Source organism: Onychostoma macrolepis, chromosome 21, assembly GCF_012432095.1.
Source record: "Onychostoma macrolepis isolate SWU-2019 chromosome 21, ASM1243209v1, whole genome shotgun sequence".
Taxonomy (NCBI): Eukaryota; Metazoa; Chordata; class Actinopteri; order Cypriniformes; family Cyprinidae; genus Onychostoma; species Onychostoma macrolepis.
In genome coordinates, this window is record NC_081175.1 from 20836951 (window position 1) to 20860599 (window position 23649).

The following is a 23649-nucleotide window of genomic DNA, read 5'->3' on the forward strand; positions in this document are numbered from 1 at the left end:
ATTAATTAATACTTCGTCTTTGTTGTAGCGTGTTAGTGGTTTTCCTGCAAGAAAAGTTGACCATTTCCACCCTAGAACACAAAAACCTGGCACATTTCGCTTTGTTCTTGAATATTTAAGTGTGAAGTGAAATAATACTAGTCGCGTGGAGTGAGTTACAGAGATTTGGGCAGAGCTCGAGCAGCATAACGCGAGCTGAAGGTTGGGACAGCAACAAAAGTAAAAGTAAAATCAAACTGGACCCTCGAGTTAACTTATATGCATTTGACAAAAAGCAGGTGAGAAGTCTATGTTGACCTCGTCGCTTGGTGATTGGAAGGAAGGACGGGCTGCCGGTGTTAGTTTGTGTGCTGTTCTCAAGGCAACAGTCTGAAGTTCATGCATTCACATGAAGAGCGCATTGCACTCGAAGACAGTTAGTTCAAGGTAAGCAATGCTAAAATACTACAGTCAGGGGAGCTTTGCATGTTAAAGTTCCTCATAACAGATTGCATGTCTCAAACAGTGTTTGTGTTTCACTGCTGAATAGCGTGCATATTCGCAACTTTCCTTGCTCCTGATCAACAGGTTAAACCTCCTGCTCGTTAGTCAAGTTGTACAAGTGTACAAGAGCTTTCTATATAACATATAAACACATATAATACTAATAAATGAATTATACATTTTATATAGTATTTATATTTCAGAACCATGTATATACTATATATTATACAAAATATAACTATAAAGTTAATAATAAAGCATGTCCAATTTATATAGTATATAAAATGCTTTTGGATATGCTTTATTATTAACTTTATTAACTGACATGTAAAATAAAGCAGATTAAGTAAAAATAGTAGTTGAGTAGTGGACATTATTTATTAACATTTAATGTAGCTTTATAGTGTTATTTATTGTAGTATGTAATGACATGAACATATATTATGTGATGTAATATCTCATTTTATTGTTTAATTATTAGAATTCATTGCAGCCTCATATTATATTTTATAATTATTATGTGTGTATAATTTATTATATTATATGAATATAAAATGCAAAAAGATAAAATTTTATTCAAATCAATGTTGTTTATCAACTACCAAGTTGTTGTTTATTTCAATGTTTTGCATTTGTTATAATTTTCCATAAATGAAAGAGAGAGGAAAGCATAATCTTTTACTAAACATTTTACGAGTATTTTATATTTTTAATCAAGGACTTTACATGCATGAGTCTTCGTATGTTTATTTTGGGATATGAACTAGAATCAGTGATTATAGATCTGAAGTACATTTCTTACTGAAAAAATGTATCTAGACAAAATGTAAGATACTACAGAACAGATGATCAGATAATCACAAACATGCCATTTCAACCCAGATGAGATGCTCAAGGTTTGAATGCGACACACTTGTTTTTTTGGGGGGTTTTTTTAGAGTTAATCATGTGGCCTGTCTGATCACAACACAAATATTCTCCCTCAGACCCTGTGGATCTTCTTGGCCTTTAAGGAGCTTTAGGGCTCACTGTTCGTTTTATTAATCCTGTTCAGCTCTATCTGTGTGTGTGGGCACTGTAATGTAGGCTACTAAGTACAGTAACAGTGAACGATCTATATATAGGATACGTGTTGCTTTTGGCTGAGCTCACCACAGGCTCGCTGAATGGATGGCGGAGATTTAGACAAGTGTTTAATTAAGGTTTGCTGCAGAATGCACTGCACTCAGGAGATTAGCAGACTCCCTCGGCGACTACATTTGTGCTCATGCTGGCGGAGGATGCTGACAGATTGCTACGGTTTGTGTGTCTCTGTGGAATAGTTAGTCACAACAAGCAAAAGTTACATCCACACAAATAGGTCTGCTACACACAGGACGTGACGACTTGAGATATCCATTCTTGTAGTTTACTAAGAAATTACAAGAATGTGTGTGCTTGTCTTTTCAGGGTCACTTGCAATTTTAGCTCATATCTTAGACCCAAAGCACTTGTTTTGATTTTAAAAATGACGAGTATGCACAGCTATGCCCTGGATGTGGCAGCGACACAATTTAAGGCTCGTAAACCAAATTTAGTTTGGTTTAAAATGGAACATTGCTTTTCTTATAAAAGGGCTTTTGTTATCGTCCATATGAAAGTTCTTTCCCAGCTATTCATCTTTGCTGTGAAGCAGTGTTCTGAATGCTGATTGGCTGTTCTTGGAATGATGCTTTGATGCCTAAAGACCTGCAGTGCATGGCAGAGATTGTTGTTGTGTGGTCACCATGGTGACCAAGGGCCCTGTGAAGGTTGTGGTTTGTTTTCTAGATGAAACATCTACTACATACAATTCACCTCCTAGACTGTTGTTTACTTATTGTTTAATATGAAAAGTAAAAAAAAAAAAAAAACGCATTGAGACAAAAGTGAAGTTCTTGTTTTGATTATGCAACAAGCAATGCCCTTCAGGTCAAGTGCAATTTATTAGCTTGTTTATTTTATTTATTGTTTACTTTTATATTGTGTAATACATGAAAATATATATGTGTATATACACTGTAAAAAAAAAAAAAAAAAAAAAAGGTTGAGCCAACTTAAAATTTTAAGGCAACCAGCTTCAGCAGATTTTTGAGTTTTCTCAACTTGTCGTTTTAAGTTTATATAGCAAAATTTGAGAATCTCCCACAAAAATAAGTTGAGCAAAATCTGCTGAAGCTGATTGTCTTAAAACTTTTTTTTTTTTTTTTTTTTTTTTACAGTGTATACCTGTTTTTCTATCCCAGTGGGGACCTGAATGGACACAGACTCACGGGGACTCGTGTCACCGTGAGGACCTATATTGAGGTCCCCATGGGGAAACAAGCTTATAAATCATACAGAATGAGTTTTGAGAATTTAAAAATGCAGAAAGTTTCCTGTGGTGTTGGTGTAGGGCAATAGAAAATACAGTTTGTACAGTAGAAAAACCATTACGCCTATGGAGATTCCCCACAAGGATAGCAAACCAGACATCTGTGTGTGTGTGTGTGTGTGTGTGTGTGTGTGTTTGTGTGTACACACACACACACTGCCTTTCAAAAGTTTAAGGTCAGTTAGATTTTAGCATGGCTGCATCTTATTACAATTTAAAATAACTTGTTCCTATTTCAATATCTATTTTAAAATGTGATTTATTCCTGTGAAGGCAAAGCATTTTTTTTATTCCAGCCTTCATTATTACATGATCCTTCAGAAATCATTCTAATATGCTGATTTGCATTGATTTAAAATAAAAAAAAATATTGAGTAATATTATAAATGTCTTTAGTGTATTTTTTAATCAATGTAATGCATCCTTGCTTAGTGACTCCAGACTTTGGAACTAGAGTGTATATATTAGTTCTTAATAAAAATCAGGGAGTGAGGGGGGAAAATTTTTTTTTTTTTTTTGCCCAATCTGGATGTCAAAACCTTAACGTATACATGCAACTTTGGGTGGAATAGTATTTTACAATTGTAGTGACTAAGAATTTAGTACATCCAAAAAAAAAAAAAAAAGCACTCCATGAAGACAAAAATATATCTGCTGTTTTTAAGTTTACGCTCTGTTGCTTTCTCTCAGGGCTCATGATGCAGGTGAAGAACTGCATTATTTATTCAGATGTTTTGTGATTTCACTTGAGAGCATCTGTTTACAGACTTTGCGTTGCCTTTCATCATGCTCAATTAGCACTGAGCTACGGTACATGAATGACAGCATTAATTAGACTATTGTAAAGAGTTACGCAGACGCTTAAGGGTACGTTCACTAAGAACGAATCTCTTTAGTCACCTCCTTCTCCTTCAGCTTGAATTGATTTATTATCTGTTAATGTTTCTGTAAGAAGTTGATAATTATTTATCTTTGATGTAATTAGTTTTGTGAAATGTTTTCTCATGAAAGGTAATGCATAAGTTGATCAATGACAATGATAAAATATGATATCTCTTTGTTTTTCAGGTCATGTTAAATCAGCTTGATGACCCTTGAGTGGACATTACGCAGGCTGTTCATAAAACATTCATAAATGGTCAGCTACTAGAGATGACATCAATATCAATGTTGAGCTGCAGGTGGTATAGGAGCTCAAGGTGGAGTAAAAGAGAGCGATAAAGAGCCAGGTAATGGAGCGGGGCAGAGGTGGTACCACCGCAGGGGTTTTGGTGTGGACACCAGCCCCAGCTTACTCCTCTCCCTCAAGCCCAGATGGGTCGGACTTCAGCTGGGATGGAGAACCAGATGAGGACTTTCAAAGCCAGATGGATGAGAATGGCATCATTGGTCTGGCAGAGAGTCAAGGGCAGCAGGAGGTGAGGACATCAGAGAGGTTTGATTGATAGCTGCCCATTTATTGGTAATTTAGAGCGGTCTCACCAGGGCTCTTCATCAGAAGAATCTCATTACACTTAAAAGCACATGCCAGAGTTCAACTGTATTTAATTAGAAACATGTAATCAATTTATATTCCCTGGTTCTAGATTAATGGTGCTTTTTAAAACTTGCAACTGTTTAATAACCATCTCATGATTGTGTCAATCAGGAAGGAGAGGAGGAGATTGCAGAAGACCTGTTGTGGGATGTGAAGACCCCTGAGCCTGAGCATGGGCCACCACCTGCACTAGAGGAGATAAGCTGTCACCTGAGTGAGCTGCTGGACTCTGAGCCGCTCTCTCAGGCCACTGGAGATGACTGCCGCTCTCCATCTCTGCGTAAGGGCTCACATTTTGAATTTTGTGTAAAGAGATCATTTATCCATAGATACACTACCGTTCTTTAAAGGGATAGTTCACCCAAAAATGAAAATTCTGTCATTAATTACTCATCCTCATGTCATTCCAAACCACTAAGACCTTCGTTCATCTTCAGAACATAAATTGTGACCCTGGACCACAAAACCAGTCATAAGGGTCAATTTTATGAAATGAATAAATAAGCTTTCCATTGATGTATGGTTTGTTAGGATAGGACAATATTTGGCCGAGATACAACAATAGACTTGGTCGGCATTGCTGGGAATGCCCACAAAAACGTCACATCCGTTTATGCCGTGGGGGAAAACAAACCATTCAAATGAATGCGTGGAGACCTTGTTACTTTTTGTTATCATTTCGATTGATTTTTGCTTGGTGCAATGCTGAGAAGTTGCTGTGTGGCGTTCTGCACCTCTAATAAGTAAAAAAAAGTATCCCGATCTGAAGGTTTTATATACTGCCGAATAAACAGACGGAGGTAGCACAATCTGAGCGGGTAGCACACATTTTTCTGCCTCATTGTTTGACCAAAATCCACATTGGATCGCAGTCAGGTTATTACAAACACTCAAGAGTGATTGATAGTGACATTCAAGTAGAAGTGTTGTATTCATCTCATTAATTGTCATGTGTAGCTTGAAGCTAATTGTAATTTCTCCGTTACCCATATACGATTATATTTCATTATGTATTTTATCAAATCACATAAGTTTGTAAGAAACTGTTTAATTTTCCAAAAAGATTTTTAATTATAGTAATATAATGTACCACATGCTGATCAGAGGGATGTGGGTGGGATTTAATGCCAGAGTAAAGTAAAGCCACAACTTACACAGTGTTCAGATCATCTTTTTTCCTGACAAAAAATCAATATAATGCAATCTATTGAATGTAAGCTTTTCCATATTCCAAGCTTGCCTGCTGCACTGGGGGCATCACATGCATGTGTGAGTCGTGAAAATTATGAAAATAAATCTAGGAATGATTTGATTGTTGGATTTTAAATCAGCGGGGTTGAGGTATCATAAGTAACTAATATTATTACTGAAATCTTAATTAGTTACACTACTAGTTACTGCAAAAAGTAATATTATTATAGGATCTAAGTTACTAGTAACTAGTTACTGCCCAACACTGATTAAAATTAAGCAAAACAAAACGACAAATGTTTACTTTCACAAGCAGTCATGTATAGGCTTGTAGTAAGCGGTCTCTTGTCTGGAGACTCAATCAGGTAACAAAGTGTCTGGACACGGCACCTCTGGCCATTCCGTTGGATCGTTTGTCCAGTCACAGATACCGTACGGACAGTCCGACCCAATACGGCTCAGATTTTCGACGTATCTTGCTCTGTTGGTCTACAGAAATGATTTCTGTAGACCACACACAATGCTTTTCCTATGAGGGGGAAAGAATCGTTTTCCCCCACGCCGACTCCGCCCACACAGCTATGACGCGACACCGACCAAGTCTATTTGAAAATCTGGAATCTGAGGGTGCAAAAAAATCTAAATATTGAGAAAATCGCATTTAAAGTTGTCCAAATGAAGTTCTTAGCGATGCATATTACTAATCAAAAATTAAGTTTTGATATATTTACAGTAGGAAATTGACCAAATATCTTCATGGAACATGATCTTTACTTAATGTCCTAATGATTTTTGGCATAAAAGAAAAATCAATCATTTTGACCCATACAATGTATTTTTGGCTATTGCTACAAATATACCCATGCTACTTATGACTGGTTTTGTGGTTCAGGGTCACAATTAAGATATTTTTGATACATTCCGTAATTTTACTACTGATGTCACATGGATTATTTTAACGATCTCCTTGCTACGTTTCTGAGCCTTGATCGTGTAAGGATCCTTGCTGTCTATGGGAGGATCAGCGAGCTCTCGGAATGCATCAAAAAAATCTTAATTTGTGTTCTGAAGATGAACAAAGGTCTTACAGGTTTGGAATGACATGAGGGTGAGTAATTAATGACAGTATTTTCATTTTTGGGTGAACTATCCCGTTAAGTTTTTTTTTCTTTTTCTAGTTTTGTTTTGTAAAGAAATTAAGCATCAAATAAATGCTTTTCTTATCAACTTTCTGTGCATCAGAGAAAACAAAATATACCACGGTTTCCACAAAAATATTAAGCAGCACAATTGTTTGAAACATTGATAATAATAAGAATTTTATTTCTAGACCACCAATTCAGTAAATTAGAATGATTTCTGGATCACGTGACACTGAAGACTGGAGTAATGGCTGCTGAAAATTCATTTTTGGCATCACAGTAATACATTACATGTAAAATAAATAGAAAAGTAATTGCAATACTATTTCACAATGTTACTGTTTTTACTGTATTTTTGATCAAATACTGTAAATGCAGGCTTGGTGAGTATAAGAGACAAAAACATTTTAATGACCCCAAACTTTTAAATGGTAGTAGTATAAGTATCGTAGAAGTATTCCATATGGTCTAAAAGGTTTTCGTTCACTTTCTCACTTTTTTTAGAGGAAGAACACAAAACAGATGATGACCGAAGTGTTTGGACTGACGATGAGGACAGTACAGGGAGCCCAACAATCCTCAGTCACAAATTAAACTCTTTCCCGCAGAGAGAAACAGTGCTGGACATGACTGATGAGGAAACGGAAGAGAAAGAAACGTGTGAAGATGCTCAGAGATTGATGGATCAAACATTTCCTGTCACAGAAGAGATAGCATCTATGTTTGAAAGGGTGAAGAGCTGTGATTGCAGTGAGATCTCTCAAAATATTACAATTTCAGGAATCCCAGAGCATTCTGAGCAAAGTGATTCTGAGGAGCTTGAGGAAACCAATGGGCAATTTCTGCCAGTCTCACATTGTATCTTTAGAAACACTTCTAATCCCATCAGTTTTCCCCATTTGTCCTCAGAGAAACTGATGAATAACTGTGGAATTGAAGCTGAGACTTTTCCAGAGGCAGACATGAGGGCAGAGTCGTCTCTTAGCACCCCTAAATCATACCACGCGGTTAGATCAAAAGGGGAGGAGATTAAACACAAGGTCACACCTCACACTCAAAGCCCTGTAATAAAAATCAGGCTTGGAAAAACACACCAAGATGGTACGAGTGGAGAAAAATTAGGGCTACACAGTCCTAACCACAATCTACAGCCTCCAACGCCCTCTCCCAGAAAAACAAACCCAGCTTCCTGTGACGATCAGGTTTCCATTCCAGCGCAGTGCATTTCTAAAGCAAGCATCTCCTCCACAGAGCGTTCGCCGCCACCTACACCTCACCGGTCTTCAGCAATAAAGAACCACAGAACCTCCAAAACCTCTCACACTGATCCAGATGACGTAAGGTGAGATGAAAAATAGACACAAATTCATAATGTGACCCTTGATTTGTTAATGAGTTAACCCCTAATTAAAATAAGTTTTTACTTATCAGTATGCAATATATAAATCTCTCTGTAAATAATATAAAAATACAATGAGAAATAATATTAAAAATATTTTTATACAAAATACAGTAAACTTATGTGATTAGTCCATACTGTGCATTTAGTCAAATTTAGCATTATTTTTGAACTGATTATTGCTGTATATGTGTTCTTAGGAAAGGACAGCTGAGTCACCCTTTTCCTGATTTCTCCAAAGTGGAGCCGAGGGTACGTTTCCCGAAAAAGAGTGGATACAAACCTCCTAAAAGCCGTCAACCTCCTCATGATAGAACTTTACACCCAGATCTTCCTGTAGTGTTCAAGTCCCCTGCTGAGATTGTGAGAGAGGTCCTTTTGAGCAGCTCTGATGGGTCTCCAGGAAGCCCCTCCACCAGTGGGGCCCACAAGCGTCTGCACAGCACAGTGCCAGAGGAGTTCCGCTGCCCCCAGCAGGCCAGCACACTGATGCAGCAGCTGCAGGTATATGAGTGAATCATGAACATGCTGTTCAAAGTGAAATACTAGTATACTATTTACTGCATAGTATACAGTTGGTAAGATTATTTTAGTTTTTTTTATGTCTCTTATGCTCACAAAAAATGAAGAAAACACATTGTGAAATATTATTACAATTTATTTTGTAACAACTGTTTTCTATTTTAATATTTTTTTTTCGTAATGTCATTTATTTTTGTGCTATAAAAGTGTCACATGATTCTTCAGAATTCATTCTAACATGCTTTCTTTGTTTCTGCTTAATATGTTTTGGGAAACTTTTTTTTTTTTTTTCAGGATTCTTTGAATAGAGAGTTCAAAATAACAATTTATTTGAAATGGAAATCATTTGTAACATGATAAATGACTTTACTGTCAATTTTGATCAATTTAATGCATCTTTGCTGAATAAAAAATATTAATTTCTTAAATGTTAATATTTCTTAATTTCTTAAATATTAAATTATTAGTTTCGTAATTTAAATATATATATATATATATATATATACACTAACAATAAACATTTTAAACAGTAATATTCTACATATTTTACATATTTGCAGTTTTATGTAAAAGTAGTATGAGATGTCAAAATGCTGGTTGATATTCAAGAGGGAAGTTTAAATTGAATTGCATTGTGGGATACAGTTTCCCTTTGTAGTGTGCACTGTTTTGATGAATTTTATTGATTTATTTTAGCGTAGGGAGTGTAGCATTACAAACATATTGACACTCAAAATGATGCTGATTTATCCAATAAAAAGGCTAAAAGATGAAGCCATCTGTTATGTTTCTCTATCCATGTCTTTTATTTTTTTCTTCTCTCTCTCTCTTTTTCTCACAGGAGGATTATAACAGGCTGCTTACCAAGTATGCAGAAGCTGAAAATACTATCGATCGACTTCGCCTTGAAGCGAAGGTTGGCTTCACAGACTGTGTTTATGGTCTTATGCTTTTTTCCCCCTTCATCTGAAGGTTGATGTGAATTCAGTGCTATACTCTCCCTCGTATCAGCAGGCCTGTCTCCTTTCTGCATGTGCTCTGATGTCGGCGAGAGCTATTTTTAGACTCCTCAGGCTGAGTCAACACAATATAAATACAGGATCTCTTTTGTGACCGCCATAATCACAGCCCTCAGTTTAGCAGCACCGCCGTATTCAAGCACAAGCTCATTTTCAGACTGAGGGCTGTCTCTGATTGTAATGTTTTTCCTCCAATGAAAGGCCTGCAGAAAGGGCTTACCTCAGACGACAAACCATTTTAGAGAAACACTAGCAAACAATAAGCAGTGTATATACAAAAGTATTACTTGTACAAATCATTATATTATTTGCATACTAGTATATGAACACAAATGTACACTGATATGTACTGTTTTTTATTTTTTTACACAGTTAATGCAGAAATTGTTGCTAAAATACAATAATTCCACATTAAAAAAAATAATTTCCTTTAAAAGGAAGTGAATGCAGCACATTATCTATGAAAAAAACCATGGAATTATATATTTAAATTGATTAAATATTTATATCGATTCACAGCCTAATTGGCATTATCATTTATTTTGATGAAATGAGCTCTGTTTATTTGTCTGAGGTCTTACATTGCCTCAGTGTAGAAAACAAAAAAAAGACAAAGACAAAGTGACCTGAAACAAATCTGGGCCTGAGCCATCAACAGGATTAAAAAAGGATGTGATGTCATGTTTACCTTCGTTGTTACATAAGAGGTCAGCGATACACGTGTGAAATTACTAACTGTGCATACATTTTCACTGATTTTTACAGAGCAACGTTGGTAATTATTTAATGTAGCTAATTTTAGGCTATTTCTCTGTTTGGTTTTGCATCTCCAGCTGCATTTTCTCTAATGCTAATTAAGTTCTTCCCCCACATGACCTGGCCATCTGCCTCTGCTTTAACAGACACAACAGAGATAGACAGGGTTCATTCACATTAATCCCTTATTGACTTAGTTGTAGTTTCTTATGTATGTGGGAATAGGTGTGGGTGATAAATTATAAAACTGTAGAAATTGAAATGGCCTTTCCAATCACTTGAAATATATAACATTTATTTTATGTAGGGTAGTGGTCAACGAGTCAAACATAAACGACAATATTATCATCATTATATATATATATATTATTGTAAGTAAAGCAAAAAATTAAATAATAAATAAAAGATTTATTTATTTCACCTACCCCATGTGAAAGTTGTAAGCATAGGCTGGTAAAACTGCTAATTGAGATCTGATCATCTGCTTCTAGTATTGATCCTGTAATAATATTGATTGTGTTCGAAAATGGGTGATTTTATTCAAAAGACTCAGAGGTCATGCTGAGGTTGTGTTCAGTATGATTTAGTGTCTCTGAGACTTATCAAGAGGAGATTTCCATTAGATTTCAGCACACAAAACCTATTACCTCACACCTAAGTCGTGTGTGTGTGTGTGTGTGTGTGTGTGAAGTGCATGGATATCAGCCTATTGACATTGTGTTTTCAGTTTTTCTCTAACCATTGTCTTATCGGCAAGTCCAGCAGTGGAAAACACCATTAAATGGGCTGTTTTATGAGCCCTTTATTGTACGTGAGTCTCCTCTGTGCTCCTTTGCGATTCAAGTTACTAGTCTGCAGTAAATCTGAGGGTCTGTCACATGGGTGGGCAAAACAGGGCTGTATTTCTCTGATGGTCTCAGCATCTACACAATGGATGGCGACACAGTCCTTGATATGTTCTTCCCACTATATATTGGGAAACAGAAATTGTTTGAGATACTTAAGATCAGATGTCACCAATTATCGTATCATAGAAGAATATAATGTTATAATGCTGTGTGTTTTCAGGTTGGTCTCTGTTCTGAACCCCCAAAACCCAGTACAGCTATCCTGTCAGGTGTTATTCAGGAAGCATCAAAGGTCATAACGCTCAGTTTTCCTCAAGCGCAGAGGGCAGAGTTCGGCGCAGGCTCTGCTCACCTGATCAAGCAGAGGGATCACTCAGGTACATCACACTGACACTTTAAAACTGTGTGCTTGTATTGTGTATTTAAAAATCACACTATTGTCATACTCAAACATACATGTATATTCTGTAAATAGTTTAAAACACAGCAGCTTTTTTTATTTTTGGGTGATTTCTTTTTGTAGTAATAAAAAACAAAACAAATTTTATATATATATATATATATATATATATATATATATATATATATATATATATATATATATATAATCATTTGACAGCACAAATATATATATTTGTGCTGTCAAATGATTGATTTATCCAAAATAAAAGTTTTTGTTTGCATAATGTGTGTGTACTGTGTATATTTATTATGTATATATAAATAAATACACACACACATGTATACGTTCAGAAATATATGTTATGTTTATATATTAAATATATTTATATATATATATATAGTATAAATTATATGAATATAAATATAGACATGTAAATACATGTAAACATTTCCAAAATATATACTGTATGTGCATGTATTTATATATACATAAATATACACAGTACACACACATATATTATGTAAACACAAACTTTTATTTTGGATGCGATTAATTGTTTGGCAGCACTTATATATTCCAGTGTTATTTTTGCAAGCTGTGGACTTTGAATTGGTTTTCTGAGGTAAATGTTATGTGACATTGTTTACAAGCTGTTTTATTTGCATCTTTCCACAATTGAAACACTGATTGAGTGATTGCGAGGCATGATACATTTCATTAAGTTGTACTTTTTCTTTCAACATATCTTCTGATATTTATTCATGTGTATTTTGTGATATTATAAGGAAGAGACGTTTACAAGCAGTCTATGACATTATATTAAAAAGCGTCAAAACCACATTTATGCTTGAATTTGATGCCTTGCATCAAATTTTAAATAAAAATTGAATTCCAGAACTGTCTTATAATCTGTTCTAAATTTACTTTGTAGTCAAACTGAACAATTTTATTAAATCATCTCAAAATTGCTTTGTTCACATTGTAGAAAGCTGCAGAAAAACACCAACTCGTCCTTCCTCTGTGAACTCGGGCAGCTCGAGGAGGTCTGGATCTCGCACTGCAGACCATCTAACAGAGACTCTGACCAAACAAACTCATAGATTTCAGCTACAGGTACTTCAAATGAACAATTTTAACTTGAAACAGTGTAAACAGTTATGTCAAAATTCAGATTAACAGGCATTTTATTTTAACAGCAGTGCTTTGAACCCTAAATCTTTTTTTTTTTCAGGTTGATGCTTTTGAGACACTGCTAAAGAATGGGAAGCTCAAGCCCTGTGAACAGATAAAGGTATGCTGATGCTTTATTAAAAATTGAATTTTTCTAAGACATGAAGTTAGACTGACTCTGAATAATCTACAGGGTCTCTCCACACTGGCACAGGGACAGGAGTCTCTTGAACATGCTTACCTAGATGCACGAGCCCAGTATCAGATGCAGCAGCAGCGAAAAGGCGGGCATGTCACCTTTGACCCAGACAGGTAGACTCTTTTTATATGTATGTATAAATACTTTTATTAAGCAAGAATGCATTAAAATAATTTCTGCAGGATCACGTGAGACTGAAATCTGGAGTAATAGCTGCTGAAAATTCAGTTTTGCCTCACAGGAATAAATTACAGATGAAATTATATTAAAATAGAAAACAGGTGTTTAAAAATGTAATAATATATTATTTGCACATAGATAGTCGTTGTCTTTTGTTGCTGATTCAAATATTGACAAAATTGTGTTTCCTGTATACTTCCTGTGCTGCTGGTTTGTAGTACTTATATTCATACTGTGTGTTTGTGTGACACAGGGACCTAGAAGGTCAGATCTTCAGGTCAGGGATGCGATTGGAGGAGCTGAAGGAGCAACTGGAGCAAGCAGAACAGAATAAACCTGTTTCTGAACCGACATTAAACCCTCTGCCTCCTTCAGATGTGCTCTCTGTGTCCATGCTGGAGACCGAACCTCTACCTGAGGTGCCTCAGACTTAACCTCCAAACCTCACTAACCTCTGAACCTCACAGATCTAAAGAACAGGAAAGTACTGATTTCCCCTTCTTTCTTTCTCAGAGCCCACTGTCTGCTGTCCGTCCTGAGGCTTGTGTTGGTGTGGAGGTTAGTTCAGTTAGCGGAGAGAGTGATGCAGACGGAGAGGAAGAGGAGATCCTCCCATTTCTTCTTCATCCCCTCCAAGACAAACACCAGCGTGTGGAGAAAGACTTCAGGAATCTCATGGACTGGTGAGTGACCGTTGACCAACAAATGTAAGAACAAACAGCTTTACATGTCAAGCTCAACCTCTTGTTGTTTTTATACCCAGCTATCAGAGTTTTAAAGAGCTCCCTGGGATGCTGGACCCAACTGTGACTTTAAAGAGCCATGACTTGCTGGATTTTGGAGACTCTGCTTCTCTTGTACACTCTACAAGTGTAACAGACAGACAACAACACAGGATTGTTAATGAGAAAGAGATGACAAAATCTGCTCAGCAGTGAGTCCTGCTTTACAAATGTTTGGAAGTTCTAAGGGGTCAATAACTTTAGACAGTAAAGAATAGGATGAGTGAACATTAGGTATGCTTGCAATATGTCAGAGAAGAGAGGAATATTATGTTTGTGAGTGCCTGATCTTCTCCAGTAATCTGTAAACAATTATTTCATTATTTAATCATCACTGTGATTGGGCCATACTAACAAACCTTGAGAAAAATGACAAGTACCACAGGTAAGAATGATTATATCTGACCAATTAGAGACAACATCTTGACTAATAAGCCCTGCCCATTTTGAAACATCGTTAAAATATAGTATTTTAGTATTTATTTATTTAAATTTTTAGTTTATTTTAGTATTAACCGTTTAGAAACTCCTCTTCTTATTAAAGGTGAGGTAAGTGATTTCTGGTAGCCAATGTTGATATTTCAACCAAAACAAACACGCCCCTACCCCAAAAGGGTCTCGCCCCTATTTTGATAGCTCCGACCCACATATATGTACGCAACCTAGGCAACAATTAGTTGTGTGAAACAAAGCAAAACCAATGTTACTCACCTATCAAGAAGAAACAAAGCAACCTCGGCATCCAATCGCAGGCCTTCCCGCTCCTTGAGTTCTCTCCAGCGCTGGAAAGCTGATCCGATATTTACACGGGTCCTACTTCTTGCCTTATCTTAACACCGTGTCTAACAACTGTCGCATCCGGTGTAGACACAGTGTAAGCCTTCTTTTGTTCCGCAGACATTTTCCTCTTTTGTTTTTTTTATCCGCCATCTCTATCTTTCTGTTATCGCTCGGCTCGGCTCGGCTCGGCTAATGTCCATCATGTGCACTGAGCACTCTCTCCTCCGCATCATGAGTAGCGTTTTTGAAAAAATACATACCCCACCTTTAACATTCTGCCAGTTTATTCTAATTCTGTGATTATAAAGCTGTCACAGACATAATGATATTTCTGTGTTTGCGATCTAAACATCAGATGTTGTTATCAGGTTTAATAAGGTAATTGAGGGTAACTGCAGTTCAGTCCAGTCCACCATTATCAACACCTGGCTGTTTGCTCTCTCATTCATCTCTCCATTCTCTCTTTCTTTAGGCAGACAGCAGCAGATTATGTCCCTCCCTCCGGGCCATCTGTCAGGTCACAGGTGTGCGACTCTATGGAAACTCACCCAGAGGCTCTTTGCCACTCCTCTGTGTTGCCAGGGCAACTGGGCAGGGAAAGGAAAGTGGCAGGAAACAGGAAAACTCAAAGCAGTAGCCTGACCAGCCTGGCAGAGAGCACAGAACCCAGAACTATGGGCTTAAAAGCAAAGGCTAAGACTGTCAGAGCAACCCCTCTGGTCAGTGACTGTGCTTTATTTGTGATGAACAACACTATATATCATATCTGATGGATTATTTCTTCATGTGCATGAATAAGAGTTTTGATTTGATTTTAGTAAGAGTTTTTACGTGTATTTTTAACACTGTAGGATGGGGTTAAGTCTCCAGAAACAGACAGTGGCTTTATGGGCTCTGAGAGCAGTCAGCTCACTCCTGCAGTACACAGTCCTCTCCAGCAGAGGGCAGTGTTGAGGTATGAAGCACCTTCACCGTATAAAGCACTTCGAATTTGATCCTGTGACCCATAATTAAATAAGAAACTACTGAATATAATGTGTTAGGGGTGCTTCTGTTCATACTTAGGGTTTGGGACTCATCCTGCACTATTTGTGCCTGATACCTCAAATGTTGCGGCTCATTGAGGAGAGATGTGCTTTAACTATGAAACTTACAATTTTCCACCTGATGATAAAATGGGAGACGAGACCAACAAAAACCATATATTTTTCAGAAAATATAAAAATCTGTTTGTCTTTGCTATCTTAGGGAATTTATACACCTTTATATTTTCTCTTTTCTGATGTCTTCTCCAGTTCCATCAGGCCGTCTGGCCCACATACGAACACAGAAAGACCAGAGTCTGCTCCTCCTGCTAGACAGCCTTTTGCCGTCTCCCCTTCTCAATCACAACCATCTCCGAATACCCAAAGAGAACACCTCACCAAGTCTGAAGGACGCATGGGTCCTGTTAGGAGGAGAAGAGGGGAGGAAATGTGTTCTTCTTCCAGCCTTACTCCCTCAGTATCCCCCATTCACTGGCCCAATAGCACCCTCCTGCCCTGGCCGAGCAGCCTGACCAGCCAATCAGAGCATGGGAGTGATCAGGGTGAGTATAGGTTTGCCATTTCACATGAAAAACATGTATATAAAAAAAAAAAAAACACAATAATAACTGGTAAAACCTTACAATAAGATTCAGTTTGTAATCAGTAGTCAATGCAATCATGAGTTAATGTCTCATGAACTAACTGAATAATACTTTCACATGCTTTACAGCATTTATTAATCTAATGTTAATTTCGTAATATGCAGTACTAAAAAAAAATCTACATTTCAGGCTTGATAAATTAACATAATTTATTTTTAATCTAAATGAAAAATTAATAGTAGTATATAAATTAACATAAAATAATAAATCGTGAATAATAAAAATATTACATTAGTTATATATATATTTTTTTTAATCTATAGTTTTTTACAACATTAATCCAGGTTAATTGAGGTTAATGTTAACTTATGTCATATTGTCTATATGACTGAATCATTTAGAGCAAATGTTTGTTTGTTTTTTTGTTTTTTTCTTTGCTCTTTGCCCTTTCATAATGTTTCATGGTATTTATGGCTACTTGCAATAAAAATAGTCAAGGAAGCTGGCAATTTCAATAAATCGCCAGCCAACCAAAAAAATATATCTTGTCTTGAATAATGCTGATGTTTGAACACATCATTAATACTGGCCCTGAATTTCTCTTTTCATCCTTTTTCTCTATCTCTCTCTCTGCATCCTGCTTTTACTCTTCTTTCCTCATTCCGTTTCTTATCAGGGGATGAGAAAGCACAGGATGACCAGTACCCACAACCATCCAATCAGCAGCTCCGCTCTCACAGAAGCCCCTCCCTCCATGTGCCTTATCACCACGGTGACCACCTGAAAGCCCAAAGTTCCGTTCAGCTAACAAATCAGCAGTGAGTTTCCGAAAGGCTGACGTGGCCACTGCAGCACAAACAAGCAGAGATTTATGGCTGCTCTTTTTGAGCCAGGGCTCAACTGTAAAGGAGTTCTGGGAAAAACTCCAGTGGTATTAAGTGGTCTCTATGAAATCATTTTTCACTTCACGGCAGCCAGAGTTCCATCTGGATAATTAGATTTAATTTTCATTCTTTCCTTTCTTTGATTCAGCAGGAGTTTGTCTCTCAAATAGACTAGCTGAAGAGTGCGCTGGTATGTATTCAGCTCCGCATCAAGCGACCAGCATTAATCACCATTAGCTATTAATAAAACAGTAACCCTCTGTGTGTATATTCACCTACCCACATGTACACACCCACCACTTTTAGCAGTGCATGTAACGCTCTTTTTGGTCCACACTGGAATGGTTATTTCTAAACCCTGTTTTGATCTTAACTCTAAACATGACTTGGGACGTTTGAAGAGGACTCGAATCTAACTTATTTCTGTGTTGACAAATCTGAATTTTTTCCAGTCTTCTGTGTCACATGATCTTTCTGAAATCATTCTGAAAAGCCTATTTTGGTGCTTAAGAAATATTTCTGATTATTATCAGTGTTGAGAACAGTAGAGCTGATTAATATTTTGTGGAAACCGTGATAAAACAGCATGTATTTAAAAAAGACATTTATAACATTATCTATAAAGATAAATATCTTAACTGTCACTTGATCAATTCAATGTTGTTTAAAAAAAATGGTCAGTTACTTTAAAAAAAATTGTAATGTACCCATAAACCCACACTTAAAATACCCTGTTGTTTTAACTTTGTTGCAACACCTGATGTATAAACAACTCATCGTATGAAACTGCAACTGACTTCCAGAATCCAGACAGACAAAAATCAGATTTTAATTTCATCCGTTTTATTCTTTCTTCAGACTCCAAAAAATGCCTTTTATATAATGTTTATGTGTTTCAGAGAGGCTCTTCGATCTCTACAGCAAGAAGTGAACCGACTAAAGCAGAGACTAGAGGGAAATCTGAGACTCTCCAAACCTGCCAGTCCTGTTAGAGTGCCCACTTCTGCCACAGAAGATACCAGAGATCAGGCTTCCGCACAGACCGCAAGGTACCGGAGATATAAGATCTTAGACTGTCCAAAATGATATATCTTACCTGAAACTTTTAATTCATAAAGTGGTTTCATGATGTTCCTTATTTGTTAGGTCTTCAGACAGAAGGCGACAGAAAGAGAGAGGGAGGAATGGAGAAAAAGAGAGAGGAAACTCGTCAAGACCCACCCTGAGGCAAAGATCTGCATCTTTACCTCGACATCGGCCTCAAACTCATCTGAGTATGTTTAGCTCCACGTTAATCTTTCAAAGTTACAGTAGAATACATAAGGATGCAAATAGATTTTCTTAACGGTCCTAAATGACCCTTGGATGCAACATTGGTTGTTTGAATCTGTAATTATTTTGTTCACCATGTGTCTTATTAACCCTTTAGCGACCGATTCTGAGCTTGTCCAATCTGAGCCACGACCATCAAATTTAAGACATGTCCTGATGTCCCCTATGACATCACAAGGAAGAAGACAAACCAGAGGATTTGGACATCACAAAGAGGACAGTACATGTAAGAAAAGACCTCATAATTCCACATTAATGACCAGTTTTCTTATGATGATCAAGAACACATGGTGGTCATTTTAATTGAACATCAGCAGGCAGATCTGACAATAGTGATGAAACCGAATCAAGCCGAGGACCAGAACCTGCCTGCCCACATTGCATAAAAGACCGCACTGGTTCCTTGACACGTAAGCATCTTACCTCCATCATGATAATGGGGTTTAAAATTTACTGAGCTTACATTTCATAAATGATCCTCCTGTCCTTTACAATGTTAATTAAAGGTCCAGTGAGGAGTAGGAGCTCTCCGCATCTCTCACAGCCTTCCTGCAGCCATTGCTCATTGTGTGGTGCATTACAAGCCAATCAAAGAGCCTCTCAACCAGGTTTGACACGTCATTATCTATGAACTTTTTTTTACAGTTTGTCCTGACTTGTATCACCAAGAATCATCTCTTCCATCTTTATTTGACCCTTTAACTCTAACATTGTCTATTCTAATTCTATTTTATCTATCTGTCTTTTTATTTAAAAAAACAAAAAAAACACACACACACTTGACCCTCTATCAATTGCATATTGTCTAGCTGCTAGCTTTTCTTGAAAAACTAACACTAGCTTTCTTTTTTCTATTCTATCTACTTGTTTCTAAAAAAAAAAAAAAAACCTTGCTGTGTGTACTGCATTAGGCTAACCGAGACTTGTCATAGCACTTGCATGTTGTTGCTCTTTTGTTGGTTTTGATGGCTTCTGTTGTCCTCATTTGTAAGTTGCTTTGGATAAAAGCGTCTGCTAAATGACTAAATGTAAATGTAAGAATCATGTTGACTCTCAAATGTGTGTTTATTTAGCCAATCAGGAGCCAGTCTCCACCCCCAGAGGGAGTCAGCCAATGAGATCCTCCTTACAGAGGGACAGAGGAGGTGTGAATGTGGCTCCTCCCCCCACAGTCCTGGGAGGTGTTCCAGTTGTCCCATATGTGCCCGTCTATCCTTCAACTCTGTGAGTACCTCGGGATAAAGTGGCCATTAGCTTAATTTACTTGCTGCTTCCTCTCCAGCTGCTTTGATCAATGAATCAGGCTCTAAAAATGTATGAGAACAACTTCCTCTCAGTCGATGAGTTTTGCAGGCTTGATTAAAACCCGTCTGAGACCACTGTGGAAATCTGGGATTCAAAATCTAATTTAACCATAGAGGGAAACAAAGTTTTAGGATTTAGGAAACAAGAATCATTATGACTCAAAATGAAGAAATGTGACCCTGAACCACGAAACTAGTCATAAGGGTCAATTGTTTTTTGAATAAATAAGCTTTCCATTGATGTGTGGTTTGTTGGGATAGGATAATATTTGGCTGAGAAACAACTATGTGAGAATCTGGAATCTGAGGGTGCAAAAAAACTAAATATTGAGAAAATTGCCTTTAAAGTTATCCAAATGAAGTTCTTAGCAATGCATATTACTAATCAGAAATTATTTTTGATATATTTACAGTAGGAATTTACATAATATCTTTATGGAACATGATCTTTACTTAATATCCTAATGATTTTTGACATAAAAGAAGAATTGATCATTTTGACCCATACAATGTAATGTTGACTATTGCTACAAATATACCCGTGCTACTTGTGACTGGTTTTGTGGTCCAGAGTCACAAATAATTAGAAGATAATGAACTATTTCTAGGTGACAAATTAAAATAAAATGTCAGATTTCAAATAATTCTGATTCATGATCCAAATAATTCTGAAATTCAAGCTTTGAATTGATTTTTCACTTGTGTTGATAATATACAGTAATTTATTGATGGATAGAATAAAAATTGTCTAGAATAAAAAAGTAAAACATAAGTATTTTCTACAGTGGCCTACAGGGGACATTTGAACCCTACTGTATATTATTATTTTTTAATAACATTTTTATTGAATAATTTAGTGTTATTCAATTTAAGATTTTTGTTAAAAAAAAAAAAAAAAATGTTAACTATCCCTTTACTTTCTTGCTGAATAAATGTATTAATTTCTTTAAAATATATATCTTACCCTGATCTTTTGAACGGTAGTATAAATATGATATATTTCTATAATATTTATATTACATAATATTATTTATATAATTATTATATATTTATATACTTTAAACTGACTGACTTGACTTAAAAAATAAGTACAATGTATACTCATTGTATAGCAAAACACTTTTGCTGCTATTGAGGTGGGATACGGGTAAGGTTAGGGACAGGTTTGGTGGTATGGGTAGGTTTAATGTGGGTGGGTTAAGGTGTAAGGGATGGGTCAACAGTGTAATTATTATATATTGTACAGATGTAATTACATCTAGGTATTTTTTTAAAATATAAGTACAATGTAAAAACGTGTATGTGTGCACAAAAAGTGCGTTGTATCAAATGATTAATTTAAATGCAAGTATGTAGTAGTTAAGGCCACCTAATATAAAGTGGGACCCAATTAGTTTTAAGTAACATACAACTAACTCCTCTGGTGTAACTGTCCACAACAGACTGAGCATTCTCTCTTTTTCCCGCAGGTACTTCTCCGGTCCTGTGACGGCACTGGCCTACTCACAACCCTTTAACATCTCAGTCAGTCCCATCAGAGGTCATCGCAGACGCTCTCTCTCTTTGGACCATCAGCAGCACACTCTAAACAGCTCTCTGACCCGCGCCATCACGGCAGCTAAAAACATGAGAGCGGTCTCACATCACATGGCTCACTCTCTGGCCTCAGGACTGCACAGCAGTAGCTTCCTCGCCTCTTCCTGCACCTACTGACATCAGCGTTTACATCTGTTCCATTTAGCAGACATTTTTATCCAAAGTGATGTTTACTCATTTTTATTAGTTTACAAAACAAAACAGTTTTTCTCGTAGTGGTGTGACTGATGCAGACATGCAACTCTGCAGCAGAAAGTGATGAAAAATGTGAAATGTCTCAGGTGTACAGCTACTTTTTTTTAGACTGATAGTTGCATTGTGGCAGCTTAAACATTAAACATTCAAGTTTGTACATACAGTGACCCCTAAAAATATTAGGCCAATCTTAGGCCACACTAAAAGATGTATACATGGAATTGCATTAGCAAAGCAAAAAATATGAGAAATATTGTTTTGTTTTTTTACATTGTAGGTAAAAAAAAAAATTTTAGATTTAAAAAGCAATAAATATACTGTTCAAAATGGAGTTAAAACATATTTGGACACTTTGTGATTTCCAAACATTAGAACATGTTGAAATACACTATGCTAGGGCACCTGTGTGAATTTGAGCACTTCATATATCCACTAAAAGCATTTGTTTTGGAGAGTCAGGTGGCTTTATTTTTTGTTATATAATGCCAAGACATTAATGCATGTTTAAGTGTGGTTTAAATGTCCAAATACTTTTGGGTCCACTGTAGTACGCCTTTTTCTGGAAAGTCCAAATGATGTAACATATTTTCACAGTGTGAATGTGAACCGGTTTTGTTTTTTCTTAAACAAATCTTAATTGTTTTTTCTAATAGGGAGAAAATAAGTATAGCGCTGCTCTAGAGTTTTTATTTATATTACCATACTTTTGTGCTGTATTTGTTTACCTAGAATTTCCAAACGGCATAACCTTTTTTTAATGTAAATGCCTGTGTAACATGGTTTTCTACCCCACAGTCAAAAAAAGCAGTTTGATTGTGTGGAGTATATAGAGTCCAACATGCTTTGAGTCCTACAAAGAGTTTGTAGCAGCGTTGAGGTCAGTGTGAATAGACCAGCGTGTAATTCACTTTGTGGAAACAAAAATGGAATAGTTATTAGTGTATGTTTTTATAGGTTATGCATTATTGTTCCTAAATATTTATATATAGCTTTCTGAGGTGAATGTCTTTTTAGTGCTGCTTTGTTAATTTAAACAAACAAATGAATTATTTTGGGCATCACCTTGTTAGGCAAATTTAATGAATAATAATGTTTCCGCCATGTGTTTTGTATTTATAGAGCTGTACTTTTATACTATAAATGTTTCTATACTATTTGACATGGTGTGTGATGTTGCTATATTTATATATATCACGTATTCAGAAACCAGTGATCAAGGTTAGTGGCGAATCAAAGAGTCCACAACAATATTAATTTGATATAACATGATCGTGGAAAAGCTGTAAATAACAGGCAGCCATTTCCTGGTCTGGAATTATTAAACATGTATTTAATCATCTGCATAATAATGAAAAACTGATCAATTCAGAGTTCAACCTGTTTTGGAACCCATTTATAAATCATACATTTCCTTATAAATCCATGTAATTTTGTTCATATAAGAAAAAAGGAGACTATTGCAGTCCAGAGGAAATCATGTACAGAGCACGTCACAAAAATTTACTGATTGCATATTTGTAATGGAAGCCAATTTATTAGACAGCCTTAGTACATCGGTACACATGAAGTATACTTTAGTTTGTGCTTCAACACTCGCAAACATAGAATCCCAGTAAGATCAACAGGTTTAGGACGGACTACGTTCTTATTTATTGATATTCTCTGAAAAATAAATTGAATAGAAATCAATCCAGTTCGACACAGCTATACAACAGCAAACCCAAATGAAGGTAATAATTTAAAAGAAGAGAGAGAACCATAGAAGCGTTTGCATCACAGAAAACGCGTAGTGCAATATACAACCTTTCTGTCAGAACAGAGTAAAGAGGAAACTGAAACCCAAACATTAAAAAGGGGGGTTGCGTTTTGTTGCAAAGCCATTCACCAGTGGAAGATATAACATTG

The 23649-nt window shown here is 36.3% G+C and overlaps 1 protein-coding gene across 5 annotated transcripts; it reads left to right on the forward strand.

Moving 5' to 3' along the window:
- akna (AT-hook transcription factor) lies at positions 1-22883 on the forward strand. Of its 5 annotated transcripts, none has more exons than XM_058757197.1 (25): positions 1-201; positions 276-426; positions 3944-4293; positions 4524-4692; positions 7250-8087; positions 8345-8648; positions 9508-9582; positions 11510-11666; positions 12678-12805; positions 12924-12983; positions 13056-13174; positions 13495-13660; positions 13755-13924; positions 14005-14175; positions 15276-15522; positions 15655-15758; positions 16099-16391; positions 17110-17251; positions 18217-18366; positions 18464-18591; positions 18747-18875; positions 18964-19059; positions 19156-19257; positions 19723-19873; positions 21423-22883. In XM_058757197.1, exons 3-25 carry the CDS (start codon positions 4108-4110, stop codon positions 21664-21666), a joined length of 4329 nt encoding a protein of 1442 aa, XP_058613180.1. In that variant the 5' UTR covers positions 1-201; positions 276-426; positions 3944-4107; the 3' UTR covers positions 21667-22883. The 5 variants fall into 5 exon arrangements, with proteins under 5 accessions (XP_058613180.1, XP_058613181.1, XP_058613179.1 ...); XM_058757198.1 differs by having other exon boundaries at positions 279-426; XM_058757196.1 differs by having other exon boundaries at positions 1-426.
- The last annotated feature ends 766 nt before the right edge of the window (positions 22884-23649 follow it).